This window comes from Schistocerca cancellata, chromosome 8 (genome assembly GCF_023864275.1).
Source record: "Schistocerca cancellata isolate TAMUIC-IGC-003103 chromosome 8, iqSchCanc2.1, whole genome shotgun sequence".
In the NCBI taxonomy this organism is placed as follows: domain Eukaryota; kingdom Metazoa; phylum Arthropoda; class Insecta; order Orthoptera; family Acrididae; genus Schistocerca; species Schistocerca cancellata.
The window spans coordinates 62913929-62941013 of record NC_064633.1 but is presented as its reverse complement, the minus strand read 5'-3'; the positions used below and the strand labels follow the sequence as shown (position 1 = coordinate 62941013).

General features: G+C 43.4%; 1 protein-coding gene across 1 annotated transcript in view; it reads left to right on the top strand.

The window, feature by feature from the left end:
• The window catches only part of LOC126095346 (myrosinase 1-like), a 62422-nt gene extending 36005 nt beyond the window's left edge, over window positions 1-26417 (top strand). The window contains exons 8-11 of the mRNA XM_049910150.1: window positions 12564-12679; window positions 22335-22469; window positions 22562-22668; window positions 26253-26417. Of these exons, the coding sequence (XP_049766107.1) occupies window positions 12564-12679; window positions 22335-22469; window positions 22562-22668; window positions 26253-26391 (497 nt within the window). The 3' untranslated portion in view covers window positions 26392-26417. The remainder of the gene's footprint in view (window positions 1-12563; window positions 12680-22334; window positions 22470-22561; window positions 22669-26252) is intronic.
• The last annotated feature ends 668 nt before the right edge of the window (window positions 26418-27085 follow it).

The window sequence follows — 27085 nt, the reverse complement described above, 5'->3', positions numbered from 1 at the left end:
CGAAAGCAAAGAGAGCTTCACTCCAAGTTTAAACGCAGCCAAAACCTCTCAGACAAACAGAAGCTAAACGATGTCAAAGTTAGCGTAAGGAGGGCTATGCGTGAAGCGTTCAGTGAATTCGAAAGTAAAATACTAGGTACCGACTTGACAGAAAATCCTAGGAAGTTCTGGTCTTACGTTAAATCAGTAAGTGGCTCGAAACATCATGTCCAGACACTCCGGGATGATGATGGCATTGAAACAGAGGATGACAAGCGTAAAGCTGAAATACTAAACACCTTTTTCCAAAGCTGTTTCACAGAGGAAGACCGCACTGCAGTTCCTTCTCTAAATCCTCGCACCAACGAAAAAATGGCTGACATTGAAATAAGTGTCCAAGGAATAGAAAAGCAACTGGAATCACTCAACAGAGGAAAGTCCACTGGACCTGACGGGATACCAATTCGATTCTACACAGAGTACGCGAAAGAACTTGCCCCCCTTCTAACAGCCGTGTACCGCAAGTCTCTAGAGGAACAGAAGGTTCCAAATGATTGGAAAAGAGCACAGGTAGTCCCAGTCTTCAAGAAGGGTCGTCGAGCAGATGCGCAAAACTATAGACCTATCTCTCTGACGTCGATCTGTTGTAGAATTTTAGAACATGTCTTTTGCTAGAGTATCATGTCGTTTTTGGAAACTCAGAATCTAATATGTAGGAATCAACATGGATTCCGGAAACAGCGATCGTGTGAAACCCAACTCGCTTTATTTGTTCATGAAACCCAGAAAATATTAGATACAGGCTCCCAGGTAGATGCCATTTTCCTTGACTTCCGGAAGGCGTTCGATACAGTTCCGCACTGTCGCCTGATAAACAAAGTAAGAGCCTACGGAATATCAGACCAGCTGTGTGGCTGGATTGAAGAGTTTTTAGCAAACAGAACACAGCATGTTGTTCTCAATGGAGAGACATCTACAGACGTTAAAGTAACCTCTGGCGTGCCACAGGGGAGTGTTATGGGACCATTGCTTTTCACAATATATATAAATGACCTAGTAGATAGTGTCGGAAGTTCCATGCGGCTTTTTGCGGATGATGCTGTAGTATACAGAGAAGTTGCAGCATTAGAAAATTGTAGCGAAATGCAGGAAGATCTGCAGCGGATAGGCACTTGGTGCAGGGAGTGGCAACTGACCCTTAACATAGACAAATGTAATGTATTGCGAATACATAGAAAGAAGGATCCTTTATTGTATGATTATATGATAGCGGAACAAACACTGGTAGCAGTTACTTCTGTAAAATATCTGGGAGTATGCGTGCGGAACGATTTGAAGTGGAATGATCATATAAAATTAATTGTTGGTAAGGCGGGTACCAGGTTGAGATTCATTGGGAGAGTCCTTAGAAAATGTAGTCCATCAACAAAGGAGGTGGCTTACAAAACACTCGTTCGACCTATACTTGAGTATTGCTCATCAGTGTGGGATCCGTACCAGATCGGGTTGACGGAGGAGATAGAGAAGATCAAAAGAAGAGCGGCGCGTTTCGTCACATGGTTATTTGGTAACCGTGATAGCGTTACGGAGATGTTTAACAAACTCAAGTGGCAGACTCTGCAAGAGAGGCGCTCTGCATCGCGGTGTAGCTTGCTCGCCAGGTTTCGAGAGGGTGCGTTTCTGGATGAGGTATCGAATATATTGCTTCCCCCTACTTATACCTCCCGAGGAGATCACGAATGTAAAATTAGAGAGATTAGAGCGCGCACAGAGGCTTTCAGACAGTCGTTCTTCCCGCGAACCATACGCGACTGGAACAGGAAAGGGAGATAATGACAGTGGCACGTAAAGTGCCCTCCGCCACACACCGTTGGGTGGCTTGCGGAGTATAAATGTAGATGTAGATGTATGTTCAGAACACGTTTATGTGATGCCGCTGGCGTCACTGTCTAGTACTTCCGCTGCTTATTCACCTGTGTTACTCCGAATTATGATGCAATGTTCCTTGGAACATGCATCGTATCGAAGTTTCTAGTGTTTTTTTCGTACATTTTTGCAAACGGTGTAGTTATTTAGTGATGGAAAATGCGTTTCCAACTTCTAAGTAAAAGTGGAAAGGAATTTTGTGAAGACTGACTGAGGAAATCCCTTGGAAATTTGATGCGTTTATGTTCTCTTCGTTCTTCGAAACAACCCAGATAATGAAGTTCGGGAAATAAGAAACATGAAAACTGCACTGCATGGTGACTGGGAAGGAAGTACTGTGACAAAGCAATAAGTTGTAGAATTATGTTAAAAGTGAGGGAATCTGGAACTGTGTTATTTGTTCGGACTATGCCAAAGGTTTTCCAAGGCAGCTTCTGAAAGCCTGCTCAATAAGACACGTTGGAAACATTTTCATTCAGAGGATAGTTCTGGCACTTAATATCTGTAGTTGTTGCCAGAACTACTACTGTTTTCCAGGTACCTCGTTTTTCAGTTTTCAAATTTTCAGACAGCGTCCTAACACTCGTGGGGATCTGCAGAGCACCGTCGGCTTACATACTGCCATGTTCTGTTCCTCCGTGTCATTAATTTAAATCACCGGAAAATTAGCTCTACGCAGTAGAACCTTAAAGTATCCATTATTTTACTGCATATATAAGTGATGCTGAAACACTGCGATCTAAAAGTGCTTAAGCAGGACCGACTTTCACTTTCTTATTACATTTCCTCGTGGGTTCCAAACAGTGTTCAATTTTTCTCTTTGTCAGAATCACAGAGCTTTACATCAGGTTGAATGGAAACAGTTGTAAGTGACAAATTATTGTCTTCGATGACTTGTTTGGTGAGTATAATGCGGTCGGAAGATGTTAAATGGTGTTCCAGAGTCATCGGAATAAGAGCTACCACACGCATTAAATACAGTTTCTTCACTCCAACTTTGCGTTGTATCTCAAACTGACCAAGTGTAAAATGAAGTTACTAAATGGCAATTTTATTGAAATGTCATATCATATAGAATTTAAAGCTACTACATAACTGTATTACGAATAAAGTAAACTTAAAAAGACACCAGTATTAAGTGAAGAGAAGAGGAGGGGAAAAGAAAAACAAACTTCCTCCGAATGAGAATCGGTCTTGCAAATATTGCATTTGAGGTTCAGCATGCTATCTACTACGCTACATACTATAATGTGTTCATAAAGATGATGATGATGATTTTTGATTTGTGGGCCGCCCAACTGCGCGGTCATCAGCGCCCGTGTTCATACAGTGTCTACTTACATCAAGATGATGCTTACAGAAATAAACTCACGTACTGAGCATTTGATCTTTAAGAGCGAGTTGCTACCAAATTTTACTTACCTTCTCATTCTTTGGAACGCTCAAAAACAATTTTTTTCCGGAGTTTCATACTGTAGACGTATTTGTTCAATGGGGTACTACGAGCCCATTGTCCGAAAAGTAAATTCCAAAACAAGGCATCACTGCGAATAAGCAGCGGAAGTACTAGACAGTGACGGCACAGGCATCACATAAGCGTGTTCTGAACGTACGATGACATAGCTAACCAGTTAAGACGATTTCCGGGAAACAGTCAAATAGCCTGTTGTGCCTACAGCAGCCTGTGTCCGTTGTATGGTGCTTGTTAAGTTTAGCCGTAAGTTTGGATGATGGCATATGTAGTCACGACCGCTGACTTAGTACAACAACAACAACAAAAAAAAACCGTGAGTTGTGAGACCAGGTGAGACGTTTCCATTGATCCATGGTCCATTCTCGACGATCTCATGCTCGATGTAATCGTCATGTCGTTGGGTCGTCATGGTAACACCGAGCGGTCGTCTGCTGCGAACTGCTGTGTTAACAATGTGCGCCGAACCGTGTACTCCGAAACACTCGCGCCTGTACCAGCAGCGCTGTACGCCGTCGTTAGATCTACCCCCTACTGCCGCCTACCCTCCTAAGCAGAGCAGGCGAGGCTTCGACTTCCATGTTCTGCGATGAGCGGTGGGCATCCAACACCTTTCTCATTAACCCTTCAACCACTTTCTATGGATTCTCATGACAGTAACACGCCATCAGCTGACCAGGTTCGCCGTTTCCGGGATCCACGTTCCCAGATGCGGTATCATAATAAATTCAACTGGGAGGAGCACACCACAGAACTGCTGAAGCGTCTTAACAAATCTCTGTTTGCAATGCGAATTTTGTCAGACATAGGGATATAAAAATGAAAAAGCTGGCATACTATGCTTACTTTCATTCCATAATGTCATATGGGATTATTTTTTGGGGTAATTCATCAAGCCAAGCTAAAGTTTTCCGGGCACAAAAACGTGCAGTAAGAATTATATGTGGTGTGAACTGAAGAACATCCTGCAGAAGCCTGTTTAGGGAACTAGGGATACTAACTACAGCTTCCCAATATATTTATTCCTTAATGAAATTTGTCATTAAAAATATATCACTTTTTCAAACCAACAGCTCAATTCATGGAATCAATACTAGAAATAAGAATAATCTTCACAAGGATTTAAAGTCACTTAGTCTTGTACAAAAAGGTGTGCATTGTTCAGGAACACACATTTTCAATAACTTGCCAGCAGCCATAAAAAGCTTAACAACCAATGAAATTCAGTTTAAGAGAAGCCTAAAGGATTTATTGGTGGCCAACTCATTCTACTCCATTGATGAATTTCTTAGTAAAACCAACTGATTTGTATATAAGTACAACATAACTTCTGCACAATTTCAGTGCAGTAATGTGTTCACTGAAAATGTGTGTGTGTGTGTGTGTGCTTGTGTGTGTGTAAGTATAATCTAACTTCTGCACCATTTCAGTGCAGTAACGTGTTCATTGTAAATAAGTATTACAGTAGTTGTATTACATGTTTATTACCTTATAAATAAATAAACTTTTTTATTTTAATTTCAGTGCATTAGTATTTGTAAAATGACCCTTATTGTTCATTAAAAAATGACGATCATTCCACTTGGGACCTGTGGAATGGTACATTAGCTTATTTGTTTTAGTTGTAAATATTTATCATGTATTGTTGTTTTTCTGACATGTTCCACATCCTGGAGGACCTCCTCACTACGGATCAATTGGAATGAAAGTAAATCTAATCTAATCTAATAATAATCGGTCATTGGTCAAAGTTTGTTTTCCCCATTTGGGCCCCCTTGTCGTCGCTGGAAAGATAGCCCAGCGTCTTTTCTTCGCCTGTTGATTTTCCTTAACGCGCTCGCAACACCACGAGGCGGCATTTGGCCCCGCAATGGGGGTTGTTTGGGGGAGGAGACCAGCCAGCGAGGTCATCGGGCTCACCGGATTAAGGAAGGGAAATCAGCCGTGCCCTTTGAAAGGAACCATCCCGGCATTTACCTGAAGCGATTTAGAGAAATCACGGAAAACCTAAATCAGGATGGCCGGATGCGGGATTGAACCGTCGTCCTCCCGACTGCGAGTCCAGTGTGCTAACCACTGCGCCACCTCGCTCGCTGCCCCGCAGCGGGCAGTGGCCGTTACACCCTGCACCCGTATCTGTCTTGGACTAGATGTTCCACAAATTAACTATGTTGTTGTGTTAACCACTAATATTTAACTCTTTCGTTGCTAGTTCCGATGCTGTAGCGCTATTCTCAACCATTCCTTTGTAAACGTAAGTAGAACTTCAGGAATTGAGAATCCGCTTTCGACCCTGAAATTAGTCCCTTTTTGTATATGTATTTTGTTATTATTGAACAATATGAGGCCACGTAATTCATCCTTTCACATGCCTTCATTAGGAACGTTATTTGAAGTAGAAGAAAATGGATTAGCGACCACATTCAAAGTACCCTGTCAAATTTTCCACAGGCCTGAATCTCTTCTTCCCCTAAGAAATGGAGAAATGAAACTGTTAAGATATACCTTATAGGAGATGAAAAACTGGAGGTAGATCGAAGATATGATTCTGTAGGGTGAGTAAAGTATGGTATAGAACTGAACCCTCAAAGAATGATTCATGAACACAACGAGCTCATCCGTTTTGGTGCACTGTTGGTGAATTGAAATGAAGGTTGCTCTCAAAACTCCTCGACATTTTATTTAAATCCACACACTTGAGATAATCAAAATTTAAAAATAGAAGTAATGTCAGTGAAAGTCAAATGAAATACTTACAGCATCCTATTTCGAGTTTAAAAAGTGGTGTTTATTCCATTTTCACATCCAAAAAGTTGAACTATTGTCCACGATTTTTGATTAAACCGTATTGAGCCTACACTACAGTTTTCCACGGCATTCGAATCAAATTTCAGGGGAAATTCAATGAAGATGTTATATGTGCATAAATATATATGTGAAATATGTATGTCTGTACGCTGCGAAGCCACGGGCAGAAAGCTGGTTTATTCAGGCTCCTTTATTTGCCACTGGTGCCCAGTGACCATGTCAGGTTCCACCTTGACTGCTTGTCTGATATAGAAGAATGCTTTGAGAATGGGTCTAAGACCTGGAAACTAGCAGTAAAGAGAGAAATATAAATCATTGTCATTATCATCATCATTTAAGACTGATTATGCCTTTCAGCGTTCAGTCTGGAGCATAGTCCCCCTTATAAAATTCCTGCATGATCCCCTATTCAGTGCTAACATTCGTGCCTCTTCTGATGTTAAGCCTATTACTTCAAAATCATTCTTAACTGAATCCAGGTACCTTCTCCTTGGTCTACCCCGACTCCTCCTGCCCTCTACTGCTGAACCCATGTCTCTTGGGTAACCTTGCTTCTCCCATGCGTGTAACATGACCCCACCATCTAAGCCTGTTCGCCCTGACTGCTACATCTATAGAGTTCATTCCCAGTTTTTCTTTGATTTGCTCATTGTGGACACCCTCCTGCCATTGTTCTCATCTACTAGTACCTGCAATCATCCTAGCTACTTTCATATCCGTAACCTCAATCTTATTGATAAGGTAACCTGAATCCACCCAGCTTTCGCTCCCATACAAGAAAGTTGGTCGAAAGATCGAACGGTGCACAGATAACTTAGTCTTGGTAGTGACTTCCTTCTTGCAGAAGAGAGTAGATCGTAGCTGAGCGCTCACTGCATTAGCTTTGCTACACCTCGCTTCCAGTTCTTTCACTATTTTGCCATCCTGTGAGAATATGCATCCTAAGTACTTGAAACCGTCCACCTGTTCTAATTTTGTGCCTCCTATTTGGCACTCAATCCGTTTATATCTCTTTCCCACTAACATTACTTTCCTTTTGGAGATGCTAATCTTCATACCATAGTCCTTACATTTCTGATCTAGCTCTGAAATATTACTTTGCAAACTTTCAATCAAATCTGCCATCACAATTAAGTCATCCGCATATGCGAGACTGCTTATTTCATGTTCACATATCTTAATCTCACCCAGCCAGTCTATTGTTTTCAACATATGATCCACAGGTTGCAGCCTTCTCTTACCCCTGAAACTACTCTGAACCATGAACTCAATTTACCGTCAATTCTAACTGCTGCCTATCTATGTAAATACCTTTAATTGCTTGCAAAAGTTTGCCTCCTATTCCACAATCTCGTAGAACAGACAATAACGTCCTCCTAGGAACCCGGTCATATGCCTTTTCTAGATCTATAAAGCATAGATACAATTCCCTGTTCCACTCGTAACACTTCTCCATTATTTGCCGTAAGCTAAAGATCTGGTCCTGACAACCTTTAAGAGGCCTAAACGCACACTGATTTTCATCCAGTTTGTCCTTAACTAATACTCGCACTTTCCTTTCAACAATACCTGAGAAGATTTTACCCACAACGCTGATTAAAGAGATACCTCTGTAGTTGTTACAATCTTTTCTGTTTCCATGTTTAAAGATTGGTGTGATTACTGCTTTCGTCCAGTCTGATGGAGCCTGTCCCGACTCCCACGCCATTTCAATAATCCTGTGTAACCATTGAAGACCTGACATTCCACTGTATTTGATGAGTTCCGACTTAATTTCATCCACCCCAGCCGCTTTATTGCACTGAAGTCTATTGACCATTTTCTCCACTTCCTCAAATGTGATCATATTTCCATCATCATTCCTATCCCATTGTACATCGAAATCTGAAACATTACTGATCGTATTTTCACCTACATTGAGCAACTCTTCAAAATATTCCCTCCATCTGCCCAAGGCATCAACAGGATTCACCAGCAGTTTTCCTGACCTGTCCAAAGTACTTGTCATTTCCTTCTTACCTCCCTTTCGAAGACTGCTAATTACACTCCAGAATGGTTTTCCAGCAGCTTGACCCAAAGTCTCCAACCTGTTTCCAAAGTCTTCCCAAGATTTCTTCTTGGATACTGCAGTTATCTGTTTGGCTTTGTTTCTTTCTTCAACATAACTTTCTCTGTCTACCTGAGTTCTAGTATGTAGCAATTTTTGGTACGCCTTATCTTTCCTTTTACAGGCTACATCGACTGTATCATTCCACCAAGCTGCTTGCTTCATCCTACCTTTACACACAACTATTCCAAGACATGCTTTAGCCACTTCTGGTACTGTGTCCCTGTACCCTGTCCATTCCTTTTCCACTGACTGTAATTGACTACATTCAACTAACTGGTACCTTTCTGAGATCACTGTTGTGTACTTGTGCCTGATTTCTTTATCCTGAAGTTTCTCCACTCTTGTCCTCCTACATATGGACCTGACCTCCTGCACTTTCGGCCTCACAATACCAATTTCACTGCAGATTAAATAGTGATCATTGTCATCAAAGAATCCCCTGAATACACGTGTGTCCCTCACAGCCTTCCTGAATTCCTGATCTGTTATTATATAGTCAACGACAGATCTGGTTCCCCTGCCTTCCCAAGTATACCGGTGAATGTCCTTATATTTAAAAAAGGAGTCTGTGATTACTAAGCCCATACTGGCACAGAAATCCAAGAGTTGTTTCCCGTTCCTGTTGGCCTCCATATTCTCTCCAAATTGACCCATAACCTTTTCATACCCTTCTGTTCGATTTCAAATCCTGGCGTTAAAATCACCCATGAGCAGAACACTGTCCTTGTCCTTTACTCTAACAACTACATCACTGAGTGCGTCATAAAAACTATCCATCTTATCTTGATCTGTCCCTTCACAATGCGAATGTACTGACACAATCCTAATTTTCTTGTTAGACACTGTCAAATCTATCCACATCAGTCGTTCGTTTACATACCTTGTTGCAACTACGCTGGGTTACATTTCTTTCCTGATGTAAAGCCCTACACCCCATTGTGCTATTCCTGCTTTGACTCCTGATAGGTAGACCACTTCCTCTTCTTTCTGACCCCTTACTGGAATGTCACTAACAGCTAAAACGTCCAACCCCATCTTACTTGCAGCCTCTGCCAGCTCTACCTTCTTCCCAGAGAGGGCCCCCATTGATATTAATAGCTCCCCATCTCGTTACCATTCGTTTGCCGAGTCGTATCTTAGGGGTCCCTGGTTTGTCAATTAGAGGTGGGACTCCGTCACCTCCAAAGGTCCGAGGCAATTTGCTCTGATTGTTGCCAGCATCATATTTAAAGTACCAGGGAAGCAGGTTGCTAGCCTTACTTGCCCCGGGTCCTATTGAGTTTTACCCCTAACGGTTGAGGGACTAACCGGAGGATTTGGTAGTCTTTGCCGTCTGAGCACAAAGGTGACCACGACTCAGAATATGTCCGAGATGCCCAACCTTATTTCAAAGTAACTGGTATCCCGACTGTCAAGACCACTTACTTGGCCACTAATACGTTTGCCCGTGGTTCATGAACTAGGAAATGACAACAGGAATCCACACCGTGAACCACAGAAATAAAAATATAAGAAATAAATACAACAAACTCTAGCAATGGAACTGTTACTTCCAGAAACATGAAACTGCATTTGTCGTCATACATTTTGTAACTGAGAGTGTTGTGTCTTGGAACACCTTCCAGACTTCGTCTCTAGTTAATCTTGTAGCAGAAGCCAAATATACTTCCCTACTCCATTTTGAAATAATAGCATACAATTTATGTAAGCTGTAGCTTTTTTCTGAAATTGCAAACCTTGCCTCCTGGAGTAAAGTTTCGTCTAAATGTGAATAACAGATTCAATGTACAACTTGATCGTATGCCGAAATACAAATATTTTATTTAAATTTAAAAGCGTTTGCAACCGAGAAAATCTTCCCAGTACTATCTTACACTATTAATCCGTTACACACCAATTATCACTTGGAGAAATCAAATTGAGGAAAATTATTATCAAACACCGGCTTCAAGTTAAGAACATTTTGAAACGGAAGCTATTGGCAGCCAGCACAGACTTCCACTTCCAAGGCAGGAAAAATTGTTGAGACATTAGAAAGACTCATTTCATTTGCAGAAATGTTCCATAATAGTGCACCTTCTGTTTCGACGTACAAGATGGTGCACGGTCGACGACATGCAATGTAACAGCCCACACGTTATCCAACTACTTTCAGAAATGCACAGAATTTTAATCGCCATGAAACTCTGTAACTAAAGAATTAACAGTATCTTCCAAACAGCATTAATACATCATACAGCACTTAAACTACCTATGCAAACGTTGCACTAAACACAACCTCAAGTCTCACAACAACAGGTGTCGGAAGCTTTTTCTGGCGGTTTCAAGTGCGCATTTTTTTAACTGGTTTAAAATCAATCAGTAGATTGGAACATGGACCAGGAAACATCACGAGTTGCTAGGTACACTATCCTCCACGTACAACTGTTTCCCCCAACTTCAGTTTCAGTGTCGCCTAACTCTGTAATGCGATGTGAACGTAATTATTGTATTTTACAACATTAATAACTGACAAACCTGCACGCTTCATGACAGTTCGAACCATTTCGTATATTTTATATGTGTAACAGTTCAAAATCAGGATGTCCAAATCACTGCAAGTGTTATTAAATTATGGTATGCCCCTCGTTCGTTTTCTTCAGCGTTTACTCAGCCTATGGGAAGATGCTCTAATGACGGATATTTGGGATTTCCTGCAACTGGAAATTGTTTTTGGATTACTTCTTTGGCCAGACGCCCTTCGTGGCGCCACAAAAGTCAGTCATCCTAAGAGAGGGACGATGTGTGTACCACTACTTTGGAAAATGTACTGATATTGTGAAGTATGCTTTCATATTACAGCCCTTTGGGTGTCGTGATTTGGAGGTGCAGTTAATCTTCAGAGAAGTGTGGAAAGCCGCCTGAAATCGACCGTTGGGTTTTTGGGTGTGAATTTTCATCAAGCGCGTGGAATACCCCTGTCCCACAAGTCAGCCTCCTGCGCATTAAGTTCGACAAGACTGTCGAATTACTCAGGTCCATTTCACAGAGTGATGTGTGTAGCTGTATTGAGTTTTAATTCCACTGCGTTCATCAATGGAGCATAGGAGGGAAATATATACATGGCTCCGTAAGAGCTGTTGTTAATGTCATTTTATCTTTACTATCATTAGGGAAGCTGCCCGCCCCCGGTAGCTGAGTGGTCAGCGTGACAGACCGTCAATCCAAAGGGCCCGGGTTCGATTCCCGGCTGGGTCGGAGATTTTCTCCGCTCAGGGACTGGGTGTTGTGTTGTCCTCATCATCATCATTTCATCCCCATCGACGCGCAGGTCGCCGAAGTGGCGTCAAATCGAAAGACCTGCACCAGGCGAACGGTCTACCCGACGGGAGGCCCTAGCCACACGACATTTCATTTCATTAGGGAAGCTAAACGTTGGGCGTCGAAGATTCTGTTGTTAAATTCTACCCATATTCAAACTGCCCAGTAACTATTCACGAGACACTTTCATACGTATGAATACGTTCAGCGCGACGTGTAGGTCCAAACTGGCGTGGGTCCACGACGGCGGCACACCTTCACAGCATAGCAGCAGCCTCCTAACGCGGACTCTGACCGTATGGAGCTCCTAGCGCGTAACCCGGAGCGCGAGGTCAAAGTGATGTTTCAGCTTATTTCCTGGCGGAATTTTGGCGTGAGAGGTATTTCCAAACGATAATTCGGAAGAGGACAGTTGCGCCCTTTCGCGGCAGCTGAATGGTTGCTGGTTCTGAGGATTCAAGGTATTTAGAGGATACTCCCAGCAAGCGTCGAACGGAATTACTTTTCAAAATGGTGGATTACGTTAGAGGATCTAGTGTAAGGTCTCTGTAAACAGCTCTTTACATTAAGATTTTGAGAAGCGATTTGCCTCATGTTGTTTTACCTAGAATCAAGTCCAAAATGTGACTGCGATCGATAGTTTTACTTATAATTTAAAACTGTTAACTATTTCGGCTACCAAATGAATGACGTGAGAGCACAGCCAGAAAAACAATCGCGAAACGAGGTGAAAAGTTTTGCGGTAATTTTATGAGATAACAGCTGCATTCCTCGTAGATTTAGTAAACTTTCAGCATAGTTTCAGGACATCTTAAAACTAGTATCTTACCTCGTTTTAAGAGAGCTGAAAGTGCCGTTTCAAAAGTGGTTACATGATTTGTAGAATTAAGTTACTGGTTTTATTATTTGTAGATATGTTTAAAACTCCGGAAAATGTGTTCTTCTAGCAGAAATGAAACTCTGTTGCAGGTGCGTCTGACTTTCTTGGAGTGAATCATTATTTAACGAGCTACGTGAAACCAAGCGACTTTTGGAGTTCTCCGTCCAAACGGCACGACTCTGGTGCCATCAGTGTCGATATTGGGGTAAGTAAGCTGTAGAAGTCCGGCACAGCGTTTCCAGCCGTGCTTTGGGCGGTTTGTAATTTTAAGCGGTGTTCGGTGTTGGATCAGCTGAAATATGTTACTGAAATTTCGTCTTAACACCTGTCGTCGATATGTTATGACGTCACAGCTGCGGAACAGTACAGACACTGAACAGACAACACATTATGACCACGTTCTTAACAGTGCGTGGGACCATCTTCGGAACACAAAACAACAGTGGTTCTGGGTAGCCTGCTTTCGACTGGTCCTTGGACGTCTACCTACAAATCACGCAAATATCGTGAACTACGGTTTGTGGGCGCAAAGCTGGTGTCAGAAAACGTCGCAGACGTGCTCCATTTCGATCAGACGAATTAGGCGCCAAGATATTGACGTATGTTGACTATCGTGCTCCTCGAAGCACTGAAACACTTGTTCTGGCCTCATGATATGGACAGTTATCTTACTGGAAGATGCCATCCCCGTTGGGGGAAGACATCAATCGTGAAGGGATGCAGATTGTCCGCAGTAATGTTCAGGTAGTTTGCAGCAGTGACAATGCTTTCGCTTACTACGACAGATCGATTTGAAGCCCTGGCAGGTGCTTTCCATATCATAATACACACATCAAGAAAAGTTATGCATCACCCTCGTGCCCAGAACTCCTGAAGATACACGTTGACTGTGGATGTTGTATCACAGACACAGTCCCTTTGACTGTTCAGAGATTTCACTAAACCCGCCCAAAGATGTAAAAACCTTGAATGAGCAGCGCCTATTAGACGGAGGGGGTCCGATAGTCGGTCGGTTCCAGTCATTCCACCAGGAAGGAGGTACACGGCTCGTGTTATCTGTAGTTCAACCATGCCTAGACGGTCAGTACATGGAGGAGATACAGAGAGGCAGGAATTGTTGTTGACATGCCTCGTGGAAGGCACCGTAACGGCTGTACGATACGTGAATGGCATCCTCCGACCGATAGTGCAACCATATCAGCAGCATATTGGCGAGGCGTTCGTCTTCATGGGAGACAATTCGCGCCCCATCGTGCACATCTTGTGAATGACTTCCTTCAGGATAACAACATCGCTTGACTAGAGTGGCCAGCACGTTCTTCAGACATGGGCCCTATCAAACATGCCTGGGGTGCATTGAAAAGGACTGTTTATAGACGACTTGACCCACCAACCACTCTGAGGAATCTACGCCGAATCGCCGTTGAGGAGTGGGACAATCTGGACCAACAGTGCATTGACGAACTTGTGGATAGTAAACCACGACGAATAGAGGCATGCATCAATGCAAGATGACGTGCTGCTGGGTATTATAGGAACCGGTGTGTACAGCAACCTGGACCACCACCTCTGAAGATCTCGCTGTATGGTGGTACAACATGCAATGTGTGGTTTTCATGAGCAACAAAAATGGCGGAAATAATGTTTATGTTGATCTCTATTGCAATTTTCTATACAGGTTTCGGAACTCTCGGAACCGAGGTGATGCAAAACTTGTTTTGATGTGTGTACTACCGAAATCGGCCTACGTTAGTATGGCGCTGTGTTTTTAGAATAGCCGTTCTCCTGCATGACAGTGAATCCAAATACGAGCATCAATCTGGAGTCCGTGAGTCATCATTTCCATCGATACACCCTTCACTCCCGACGATACAGTGAAAAAAATTTCAGAAAAATGGCTGTTCAAAAAGAAGTAATTAAAGCGCTCCAACCAAAGAACATTACGCCAGAGGAAAACGATGAAAACCAGTGGATGAAGTTCACAGTTTCTATCTGTTTTATTGAAAGAAAATAACCTATCAGACCGGTAAGATTTTACGGAAACGTAACATCAGATGTCAGGTCAAGCCATCAGGTCAAGCCATCCCTGTCGGTATGTGGGGCATGCAAAATTACTTGTAAGTGTGTTGTGTCAGCATTGGAACTAAAAAGAGAAGTGTAAATACTCTTTTGAACTAAAACAAAAGTTTTTGTCTACTAGGGAAAGGAGAAAAATCAGCTGTAGCGGAACACGTTCCGCAGGCTGGAAACCATGATGGTAAATTTTCCGAGACAAACTTTTATCTACATTGACGAACTATAATTGACAGTTATACAGGGCGTTCATAAACTCCCGTTACAAACTTCTAGGACTTGTAGAAGGGAGTGAGTGCGTAATACGAGGGTCACTCCAAAAGAAATGCACACTATTTTTTTAAATCCATCTTTTATTCTACATGTTTGAAAGTTTTACAGTGTATAGATACATCCTTTAGGAACAATATTTTCATTTCTCCACATAATTTCCATCCCTCTCAACTTCCTTACGCCATCTTGGAACCAGCGTCTGTATACCCGCACGGTAAAATTCTGGAACAACCTGTTGGAGCCACTGTCTGGCAGCATGCACAACGGAGTTCCATGAAGAGAGTCTTTCAGTTTCCCAAAGAGATGATAGTGACATGGAGCCAGGTCAGGACTATAAGGCGGGTATTTCAGTGTTGTCCATCCGAGTTTTGTGATCGCTTCCATGGTTTCTTGACTGAAATGTGGCCGTACATTGTTGTGCAACAGCAAAACATCCTGCTTTTGCCGATGTGGTCGAACATGACTCAGTTGAGATTGGTTTCTACAGTGTCATCACATATGCATCAGAATTTATGGTGGTTCCATGATGTCCACAACCAAGAGTCCTTCGGAATCGAAAAACATCATAGCCATAACTTTTCCAGCACAAGGCGCGGTTTTGAATTTTTTTTTCTTGGATGAATTTGCATGTTGCCACTCCATTGATTGCCTCTTCGTCTCTGGTAAAAATGATGGAGCCATGTTTCATCACCTGTCACAATTATTCCAAGAAATTCATCTCCACCATTCTCGTACTGTTCCAAAAGTTCACTGCATACCGTTTTCCTTGTTTCTTTGTGAGCCACTGCAACATACTTTGAACCCACCTGGCACAAACCTTTCTTAACGCCAACACTTTCAGTATTCTGCAAACACTTCCTTCCCCTATCCCTACGTAGCGTGATAATTCGTTCACTGTGATACGTCTGTCAGCAATCACCAATTCGTTAACTCTCTGCACATTGTCTGGAGTGTGTGTAGTACGAGGCCTGCCGCTGCGAGGACAATCCTCAATACTGCCGTGCCCGCATTCTTCACGTAACCTGCTTGCCCACTGACTAACTGTACTGCGATCGACAGCAGCATCTCCATACACCTTTTTCAACCTCTTGTGGATGTTTCCCACTGTCTCGTTTTCACAGCACAGGAATTCTATGACAGCACGTTGCTTCTGACGAACGTCAAGTGTAGCAGCCATCTTGAAGACATGCTGTGACAGCGCCACTCACGGGAACGAGTTGGCCGCGCGGGATTAGCCGAGCGGTCTGGGGCGCTGCAGTCATGGACTGTGCGGCTGGTCCCGACGGAGGTTCGAGTCCTCCCTCGGTCATGGATGTGTGTGTTTGTTCTTAGGATAATTTACGTTAAGTAGTTTGTAAGCTTTGAGACTGATGACCATAAGATTTCACACATAATTGAACCATTTTTTTTTTTTTGGGATCGGGTTGAACTAAGGATGTATCTACACACTGTAAAACTTTCACAGATGCAGAATGAAAAGGGTATTTATACAAAAATAGTGTGCATTTCTTTTGGAGTGAACCTCGTATTTAGAATAGGAACCCATTTCGGAAACGTTATCCAACTACGCTACGGGGCGTCAAATTTATAAGCAACGGCGCCTGTAAACGTATGTACATAAAGGGTGATTCCGTGATGATGTTAACACTTTCGAAGATGATGTAGACGGATAAATGTATCATTTTGAGTTATCGGTCCCTGTAACGAAAACAAATGAGTCGACAACTAGTATAAGCGAAAACCGTACTGATACTTCTGACAGTGGAATGTATGTCCCGGTGTTGTTACTAAGACTGTAGGGTAGGCCACTTCCAGAGGTGGCAGTGTGGACCAAAACAAGAGAAAATGTCCGGTAAACAAGGGTTCTAAGATGCACAGCTGAGAAGCCATGAGCACTTGTACATCTTCGCTAGAGCGTAGCTCATCTCCTCTATAGAACAAATGCTCATAGCTCTCAACGAATGCATTTCAGAGCCCATGTTTACTGCACATTTTTTCTTTTTTTGGTCCATACTGCCACATCTGATAGTTGCCTACCCTACAGTCTTGGCAACAACAACACCGGTACATAGGCTCCTGGAATTTGAAATAAGAACACTGTGAATTCATTGTCCCAGGAAGGGGAAACTTTATTGACACATTCCTGGGGTCAGATACATCACATGATCACACTGACAGAACCACAGGCACATAGACACAGGCAACAGAGCATGCACAATGTCGGCACTAGTACAGTGTATATCCACCTTTCGCAGCAATGCAGGCTGCTATTCTCCCATGGAGACGATCGTAGAGATGCTGGATGTAGTCCTGTGGAACGGCTTGCCATGCCATTTCCACCTGGCGCCTCAGTTGGACCAGCGTTCGTGCTGGACGTGCAGACCACGTGAGACGACGCTTCATCCAGTCCCAAATATGCTCAATGGGGGACAGATCCGGAGATCTTGCTGGCCAGGGTAGTTGACTTACACCTTCTAGAGCACGTTGGGTGGCACGGGATACATGCGGACGTGCATTGTCCTGTTGGAACAGCAAGTTCCCTTGCCGGTCTAGGAATGGTAGAACGATGGAACAGCAAGTTCCCTTGCCGGTCTAGGAATGGTAGAACGATGGGTTCGATGACGGTTTGGATGTACCGTGCACTATTCAGTGTCCCCTCGACGATCACCAGTGGTGTACGGCCAGTGTAGGAGATCGCTCCCCACACCATGATGCCGGGTGTTGGCCCTGTGTGCCTCGGTCGTATGCAGTCCTGATTGTGGCGCTCACCTGCACGGCGCCAAACACGCATACGACCATCATTGGCACCAAGGCAGAAGCGACTCTCATCGCTGAAGACGACACGTCTCCATTCGTCCCTCCATTCACGCCTGTCGCGACACCACTGGAGGCGGGCTGCACGATGTTGGGGCGTGAGCGGAAGACGGTCTAACGGTGTGCGGGACCGTAGCCCAGCTTCATGGAGACGGTTGCGAATGGTCCTCGCCGATACCCCAGGAGCAACAGTGTCCCTAATTTGCTGGGAAGTGGCGGTGCGGTCCCCTACGGCACTGCGTAGGATCCTACGGTCTTGGCGTGCATCCGTGCGTCGCTGCGGTCCGGTCCCAGGTCGACGGGCACGTGCACCTTCCGCCGACCACTGGCGACAACATCGATGTACTGTGGAGACCTCACGCCCCACGTGTTGAGCAATTCGGCGGTACGTCCACCCGGCCTCCCGCATGCCCACTATACGCCCTCACTCAAAGTCCGTCAACTGCAAATACGGTTTACGTCCACGCTGTCGCGGCATGCTACCAGTGTTAAATACTGCGATGGAGCTCCGTATGCCACGGCAAACTGGCTGACACTGACGGCGGCGGTGCACAAATGCTGCGCAGCTAGCGCCATTCGACGGCCAACACCGCGGTTCCTGGTGTGTCCGCTGTGCCGTGCGTGTGATCATTGCTTGTACAGCCCTCTCGCAGTGTCCGGAGCAAGTATGGTGGGTCTGATACACCGGTGTCAATGTGTTCTTTTTTCCATTTCCAGGAGTGTATATAAGTGCAGATATTTTTATATGTGGTGCCTTAATATGTACACACATTATTTTGCTGGTTTTTTTTCTCTGCACCGGAAATTCTTCCCACAAATACGTCACAAACTTTACGACCTGATCTTTTCTGCACTGTCGAAATCTCACCACTAATTGGACTACACACGTCAGCACATACTAAAGACTAACAACTGTGCATCCACGAGTCCAACATCTCTTCTGCTGCCCAGGGGAAAATACGCTTTAATGGTTTCCTCTTGCCACATATACTTGGAGGTACTAACCAACCTAAAACGTACTACTGCTAATAGCTATAATTATTAGTCAGGAACTAAAATAAATACCGATGTAATGTTTTTCAAAACAGTGAGCTCAGTGAGCCGTAAAAAATCTGCAGTTACATCCACTACACCCTGTATATAAACATGGCGACAGCTCAGATTTCACAGAAAAGAAGAAGCCATGAAATTTGGTGTTGTATGGACAGCGGATCTCCAGTATCTATTGAAAAGTTTTATATTCATCACACCAAATTTCGATAGTTAAGTTTTTATGTTCGACTAGGATTATTTTTTCCTATCATGTGTAAATGTCTACCACAGCCCCTTCGCGTGATATTCGTATAGCTGTCCATCGGCCGACCGGCCAGTGGCCAAGACTCAGCAGAACCAGGAGTACCTCTGATGTTCAACGTAGCTCTGTATAAAATGTGTGGAACAAAAAAGTTACATGGACGACTATCATACAACCCATAATATTGCACCAACAACTAGGACAACCGCTCATAAAAGCATTCATTGTATGGTGTCGATAAATCCAAAAACTTTCACACCGAGCAGCTCAATAGCAAAGGCTGATGCACGTGGTGACATGGAGCGGCTGTTATTAAAATATGGAAACGTTTAGAGTGTGAGTCAAATGGCCGGTGATGATGATGGAGATTGGGGTGCTTGTAGTGAGGCTATGAGCACTACGTACACGAGCACCTGTCTGATGTCACACCTGTAGAAAAATTTGAAGCATCCAGTGGTTTCCCGATAAAGGCAGACGAAGAAAGTGAAGGCAGTGTAAAGCTGTAGTTCTGGAGTGGGACAGATATCACCATCTTTGGATAACACAGATGGAGAAGCAACGAGACATCCCTTCATATAAATTCCGAATGGTTCCTTGATGAACATTCCAGCATTCTTATTAGAATCACGTGCTAAAACCATCAAGTAGGCGTATACACACTGACGCCCCAAAGAAACTGGTATAGGCATGCGTAGTCAAATACAGAGATACGCAAACAGCCAGAATACGGCGCTGCGGTCGGCAACGCCTCTGTAAGACGATAAGTTTCTGGCGCAGCTGTAAGATCGGTTACTGCTGCTACAATGGCAGAATATCAAGATTTAAGTGAGTTCGAACGTGGTGTTGTAGTCGGCGCTCGAGCGATGGAACACAACTTCTCCGAGGTAGCGATGAAGAGGGGATTTTCCCGTACGACCATTTCACGAGTGTACCGTGAATATCAGAGATCCGATAAAACATCAAATCTCCGACATCGCTGCGGCTGGAAAAAGATCCTGCAAGAATGGGACCAACGGCAACTGAAGAGAATCGTTCAGTGTGACAGAAGTGCAACCCTTCCGCAAATTGCTGCACATTTCAATGCAAGGCCATCAACAAGTGTCTGCGTGCGAACCATTCAACGAAACATCATCGATATGTGCTTTCGGAGCCGAAGGTCTATTCGTGTACCCTCTATGACTGCACAACACAAAGCTTTACGCCTCGCCTGGGCCCGTCAACACCGACATTGGACTGTCGATGACTGCAAACATGTTGCCTCGTCGGACGAGTCTCGTTTCAAATTGTATCGAGCGGATGGACGTGTGTGAGTTAACCTCGTGAATCCATGGGCCCTGAATGCCAGAAGGGACTATTCAAGCTTGTGGAGGCTATGTAATGGTGGTGGGCGTGTGCAGTTGGAGTGATATGGGACCCCTGCTACGTCTATATACGGCTCTGACAGGTGACACGCACGTGACCATCCTGTCTGATGACCTGCATCCATTCATGTCCATTGTGAATTCCGAGGGACTTGGGCAATTTCAGCAGGACAATGCAACACCCCAAACGTCCAGAATTGCTACAGAATGGCTCCAGCAACACTCTTCTGAGTTTAAACATTCATGTGGACCATCAAACTCTCAAGACATGAACATTACTGAACATATCTGGAATACCTCGCAATGAGCTGTTCAGAAGAGATCTCCACCCCATCGTACTCTTACGGATCTATGGACATCCGTGCAATTTCCTCCACCACTAGTTCAGGCATTAGTAGTCCATGCCACGTCGTGCCGCGGCACTTCTACGTGCCCTACACGATATTAGGAAGGTGTACCGGTTTCTTTGGCTCTTCAGTGTACAATGCGCTAGTCGCTCGGCAAAACATTAGAAACATTAGAATATTCATCATCAAAGTCCAGGTTCGGCCAATCGTAGGACCTTTTAGTTATGGCTATCTTTACAACGGCTTTCGTATGCTATACCTGGTTCATCGCTACAGCCACGATCGCATTCGGTTCAAATCCCCGTCCTGTCATCCAGATTTAGGATCTCCTTGATTTCCCTAAATTGTTTCAGTCAAATATTGGGAGGGTTACTTTGAAAAGGGCATGGCAGATTTGCTTCCCCATCGTTTCGTGATGTTCTCCATCTTTTATGACGGCACTGTCGACAGAGTGTTAAAATCTAATCTTTCTTCCTTCTTTCCTATTTTCTGCTAGTATTTCTTTCAACAATAGTTTCCCAGAAGTATTACTTAAAACATATAATGGGTCTTAAAGGACAAGAGACTCAAGTTTAAAAATCAGATTATTAGATACGAACTGTGTAAAGAATCAGACCTCCTGCCAACGAAGCTGTAACAAAAGAAAAAAGAAAAGAACTGAACATTTATAGCTCAGGAAATAAAATTTAACAAAGCAATTTACAATACTGGATTATAACGAACTACTCTGGTGAACCGCTTGGGCAGATTAACCCTTTGACTACCACCAGGACGTATGTGTCCCACGATAGGTTATCAGAAAACCAATTGCAATTTGTTGCATGTCCTTGCTATTTATGGGTGTCCCACAGGTAGAGGAAAGCCTGCCAATGGTTAGTAGAATTTCCATAATTACAGAGTGCACATGTAGCTTGTTCTGCCCTCAAGTTTCATCGTTATCCCTCGTCGCCGTATTGTCACACCGAATTAGTTTGCACCTGCAAATAGGCAACCCAGTTACCAGATTCGCAAAGCGGGCCTTTGTGCCTTCCCGGACGCGTCTCAACGACTTGCACCCACGATTTGACGCTTGCCATATCACAAACGAAACGAATAGTGATCACTTTCAGCGTGAGCTACAATCTCGGAGAAATGCTCTGTCCTCTGATGTGTGTCTCTTCTCGGAATGTAGTTTTTGTATAGTCTTCGTCTGAAATCCTGGAGATATTTATGAACAATGGTGTAAATCCTACCGTCTCCCCTCCGCCAACCCCGCCGTCAAACCCATTGGAAAAAGAAACTGTGGGAAATATTCTTTTAATATTGCTACTTCTGACTAAGACATTAATTAAAATAACGACACATTTATGTTTTTGAAATAAAATTTGTAATCAAAGAGATAAGACGATGATGGATGCCTAATAGTTGTGACATTATAAAATGAAGTGGAAAAATAGTGATGGGGATGTCTCTGATTTAGCCGTGCTTGGGCATATTATCTGGTTGATTACTTTTAACGTTCCTCTGTGGATACCTGTTTCATTAAAAGGACGTATGGTGTCACGGGAATGAGGAAGAGAAATTCCACACTGCGCATTCTGAGATGTTTTCTACATTCGAATAACTGGTTCGCAAACACGGTTCCTTGTATGTCCAGTTCTTGAAAAGCACTTTTCAGATAAATTATGTTAAATGTGCCTTCATTTTCTCGTGTTCCAGTACTATCCGTCGGGATTCCGCGACTTACTGAACTGGCTCGTTAAAGAATACCCTGGTTATCCAATCTTTGTGACAGAAAACGGCTGGTCAAATACTGGTGGTCTTAATGACACCGACAGAATCGAGTACTTTACGGTGAGTTACGATAATTATCTTCGGAAACAGCAAACATTAGTAGTTTACCTCCTTAAAATGAACTCCTTAATGGTTTTAAATATTCATTACAGTCGTACCTGACGGCTCTTCTACAAGCTATCCACGTTGACGGTGTTCCTGTGATTGGCTACACCTGCTGGAGTCTCATGGACGACCTCGAGTGGACCGACGGATTTACGTAAGTCCTTGTGCACGTTCTCTTAATCAAGGCTGAAAAATCGATAAAGCCATTAACTGATCATGGAAATGTGTTCTGAAGTTTTAAGTACTGATGACACGAACATACAAATTATTAAAACCGTCGCCGAAATTATTATGCTATTTCTTAAAGAGAACTTCAGTTTCGTTTTCGTTGGCCATAACACTTCGTTCTGACTGGAAACAAAACCTAATTCAACGTAAGCAGAATAATAATAACTGGAAATTATTATCCTAATTATTAGAAGTTTTAGATCACATTGCTCATGAACGTCAACTGGAATATCTGAAGATTTATCGCATCCGTGATAAATTCTTGAAAAAATTTTTTCAGATAAGTTATGTTAAATGTGCTTTCATTTTCTCGTGTTCCACTGCTATCCTTCGGTATTCCGCGACTTACTGAACTGGCTCGCTTCTATATAGCTATTAGGATAGCAGATAAATTGATCAAAGTGACTCATGAGCTCAGACCCCCCACAGATTGACGGGAAAGAACAATTTCTCTCCTTGATTTCAGTGAGGTATCTGGCACCGATGATTTTATTATTCTAATGTTGAAAACGACACAAATGAGTTTCTCAGACACTGACTTCGGAGGTACAACCAGAAGAGCAGAAAGAAACATCAAAAAATCGATTGTGGATTGTCAAAGTAGGAATGTGCTCTGAGGCGTCTCTTTGGGTACATTCCTTGCCTCGTTTATTTTCTATCTTTATACAAATGCTACGTGGTCTTTGTTATTACCACTTGCCTCCCGTCCTCGTTGGACAATCCGCTCTCAGGAGTGCCCTAGAGTTCAGGATTTTCTCCGTTTATTTTGTCCTTGTGAATCAATGATCTTACCTGTTTTAATATGACTCTCCTCCAGCTGATATCCAGTATTATCGAACTGCAAATAATAAATCACCTAATAAGTCACGTTCGACTTATCACGCATGGATGGTACTCTGTGTTCACCATCAATACACCTACAACGCATGGGTCTCAAACCATCTCCGTCTAACTGTGAATGCTTACCCCAAATATGTAACTTCTAGTCACTTTAGACCATCTTATGAATAATTAGCATGGATGCGATCTGAAAAGTGACGTGAATTTTCACAGGTACTCTTTTCTTCAAGCTTCTTAGTCACTGGACTCTCCTTCACTTGTTGTCGCGTATCAAATACCTACCGTCATTCCGTAATTCCAGCATAAGAACTGGTACTTCCAGCATCTGTCTTGAACGTAGATATAGCTCCAAATCTTTCTCCATGTCCCTCTCTCATTACCAAAAGAATATAATATCTCCACAACAAAAATGGAAATAACACTGATAGGTAGTTTCATTACACCGCCTATCATTAACTAGGAATAACACGCGTGTCTTTCCTTACAGATGCGCTTGTTCTGGTTAGTGGACAACTCGTGGCAGCTGTTTGCAGGGATCCACACCCCACATGATCCCATTTTCTTTTTTTCTGTGAAAATGGCCTATACACTTGATCGGTTTTCTTGCCCGCGCTGTTTTCTCGTCGAAACTGGCTGCATATGACTAGCAAATAACGCTAATCCTTCTGAGACAGAGCGTTCACAAGACTGCTGTCTATATGCTAAACTACAGTACAGTGGCATGCACTTGGCCATAAGCTATCTGCTGACTACACGTGTGCTTTAATCTGACGTCATCAATATTGATACAGTGACGTCTGGGGTTCATGGGAGATGGACCACTGACTCAGTACATTGATAAAGGTGTACGTTTAATTTACTAAACAGCCGTTACAATACATCAGCTGGAAAGCACAAAATATTGATATTGTAAATAACGCTTTTCAGTTCAGAAGGAGCAATGATGAACATAATTACAATATTAGAAGGAAATACTACATTCATTATTCCACATTAAGCCCAAATAAGGGCGCACAACGCAAAATTCTTCACTGATTTAAAATGTCTGACAGACTGCAAAGTTAAATTCGAGAACAAAGGGAAAAATTTTCTCCTTGGAAACTTTGTTTCGTGGAAGACTTTCTATTTACATAATATGTAAGGTGTCATTGAGTAGAAACTACTAATTTCCATCTTTATTGAAACAGAACAAAGTGTAAATGGTCAGCATGTAGCCATTATTACATGTGAATGTATAATGTGAATGTAAAGTGGCACATCATTACTTTTAACCATACAAATGTTGTATGGAACATGAAAGTAACTAATCGAGTCCTAGACTTTAACAACATTATGCAATACCTTCAGGTTTACCCGCTCGTGCGTCACATACATACAAACAGCGTGATAATGTAAACAATCAGCCTCGATTCGCTGCTTGTGTAGCCTTGTCAGTTGAAGCATGGCTACCGTTTTTATGGAAAAAAGTCAAGATCCAAATCTCTAAGCTATGCTCTTCGCGAGCACCCAGCCACGGAAATCAGAAAGTTTTCATCCACAACAACCTTAAAACTTGTTCGCATGTGATGCTAAGGATAGATGTAGTGCGCCCACCGTTACGACCACCATAATTTAGACCTTTCTTAAATGCGATGAACATATTGTGCAAATAATGTGCAACGACAAACTACTAACGGTATCGCTGGAAGCCAACACCAGACGGGAAACCTGGAACTCCACATCAACGATTTCTAACCAACCCTCCAGTTGGGCTGGTCACGCAGAAATACTCGCACAGTGTGGGCAGGAGGGTGGGGGGTGGGGGGGGGGGGAGGGGCGGGGGGGGGGGTCTAGGGCTACATGGGAAACATCGACTTTGGATAATAAAGTGCCGCGACGTTACATTTTCTCTTTGTACTTTTTGACAGTTCTTTGTTTACTTACGTTACGAGCGTATTACTGAGTTATTACCGCATGTTTTACACAGGAATCTTATAAGATCTTGTATTTCTTGTACTAGTGCATATACAGGTACGTGATGCTCAGTACATCAGTTCTTATGTCAAGGTGATCCGTATCATACTTCTTTACGAACTTTTTCAAACTATTTGGGTTGTGTGAGTTTTTCGTTAAAATGGTTACGCTCATACGTACTACCGTTTGGAACAAGATTTCATTTCTTCATTCCAGTGGAACCTCTTAAAATTGTCCAATTGTATCTGTTATTTATACCACAGACGTGCTAATAGCATTCCTCATCATCCGGCTACTACCAACTTATTCTGTTTTTCTTTTTTTTCGTTGTGTTGATTGCTTGGTGGTTCTTGACCAACTGCGTCTGCGTTGTGTGCACAAGCGCCTACACTTTACCATTCGTTCTTTCCCTCTGGCGCGTCTGCGCCTCTCTAATACAGAGCGACTTTCTCCCTGCTATCCTCGATTTATTGTTACATAATTTTCAGTATACAGGAAACCTAAGCATGGACCCGTCATTTTTTATTCGTAATACAACCTTATCCACGTAACTCCCAGCACTTATTAAAAAATCGCATTTACACTGTCATTTAGAAATTTCAGTATACACAAAAGCATCGAGAAAATTATCTTATGTAAAAGTAATCTGTCACTATAAGTAGTGCTAGAATCAGTACACTTGTCTGTCAAAGCCTTACCAGTTTTAAACGTTTGCAGCAAGAAATTTGGGCTGTACGAGGTGGATTTCGACAGCCCGAACAGAACCAGGACGCCAAGGGCCTCTGCAGCTTTCATGTCGGAGATCTTTGAGACTAAGGAGCTGCCTCAGGAATACTTCCGCTACAGTCTCCCCTGAACTACAACTTATCTTGGTCTGCTCTTTATATGACTTTATGTACTGCAAAATAAAGAACTTTGGCTAAGTTTTAATCATTGACGTTCTTTCCTTGTGTGGTAGCGAATGCAATCCGCAGAATCACAGCAGTTCGTTATTGAGACCTTCACCTGGCTTTGGCATTTCTGTTTTAAGACAATCTGAGTTCTGATTCTTGAGTTTCTCCCGGCGTATTTGATAATCAAAATATCCACGGGTATGCTGCCGGTCTATAGTGTCCAACGGGCACAATATTTCGGCGATCAAACATGTCGCCATCATCAGGTGAACTGACGGACTGAGCTCCTGTGAACGTGCCGGCACGGAGATCCGTACGCTATGGCTGCTCAGAGGGAACTGGGTTCGGTCGCGGCGGCGGCCGATTTAAATACCCTCCGCCCGCGGCGCGCTCCCTCCGCCGTCCGCGCCCAGCGCCACGGTCGCGCGGTGGAACAGATTGCGACGGCGTCTGAGATGACGTCGGTGTGATGGCTCTGTCCGCCGTGGTCGTCACAACTATACGTCTGCTCGATTTACTCTTGATTAACCCGATCGCTGGTTCCCAAGCCTTGCTAAGATTATAGCCACAGTCCCGGTTTATGAGGTCGTCATTGGTGCGAATTTCGATGGCCTCTCTAACAACGCTGTCCCAGTATCTCGACGTCTGTACCAGAAT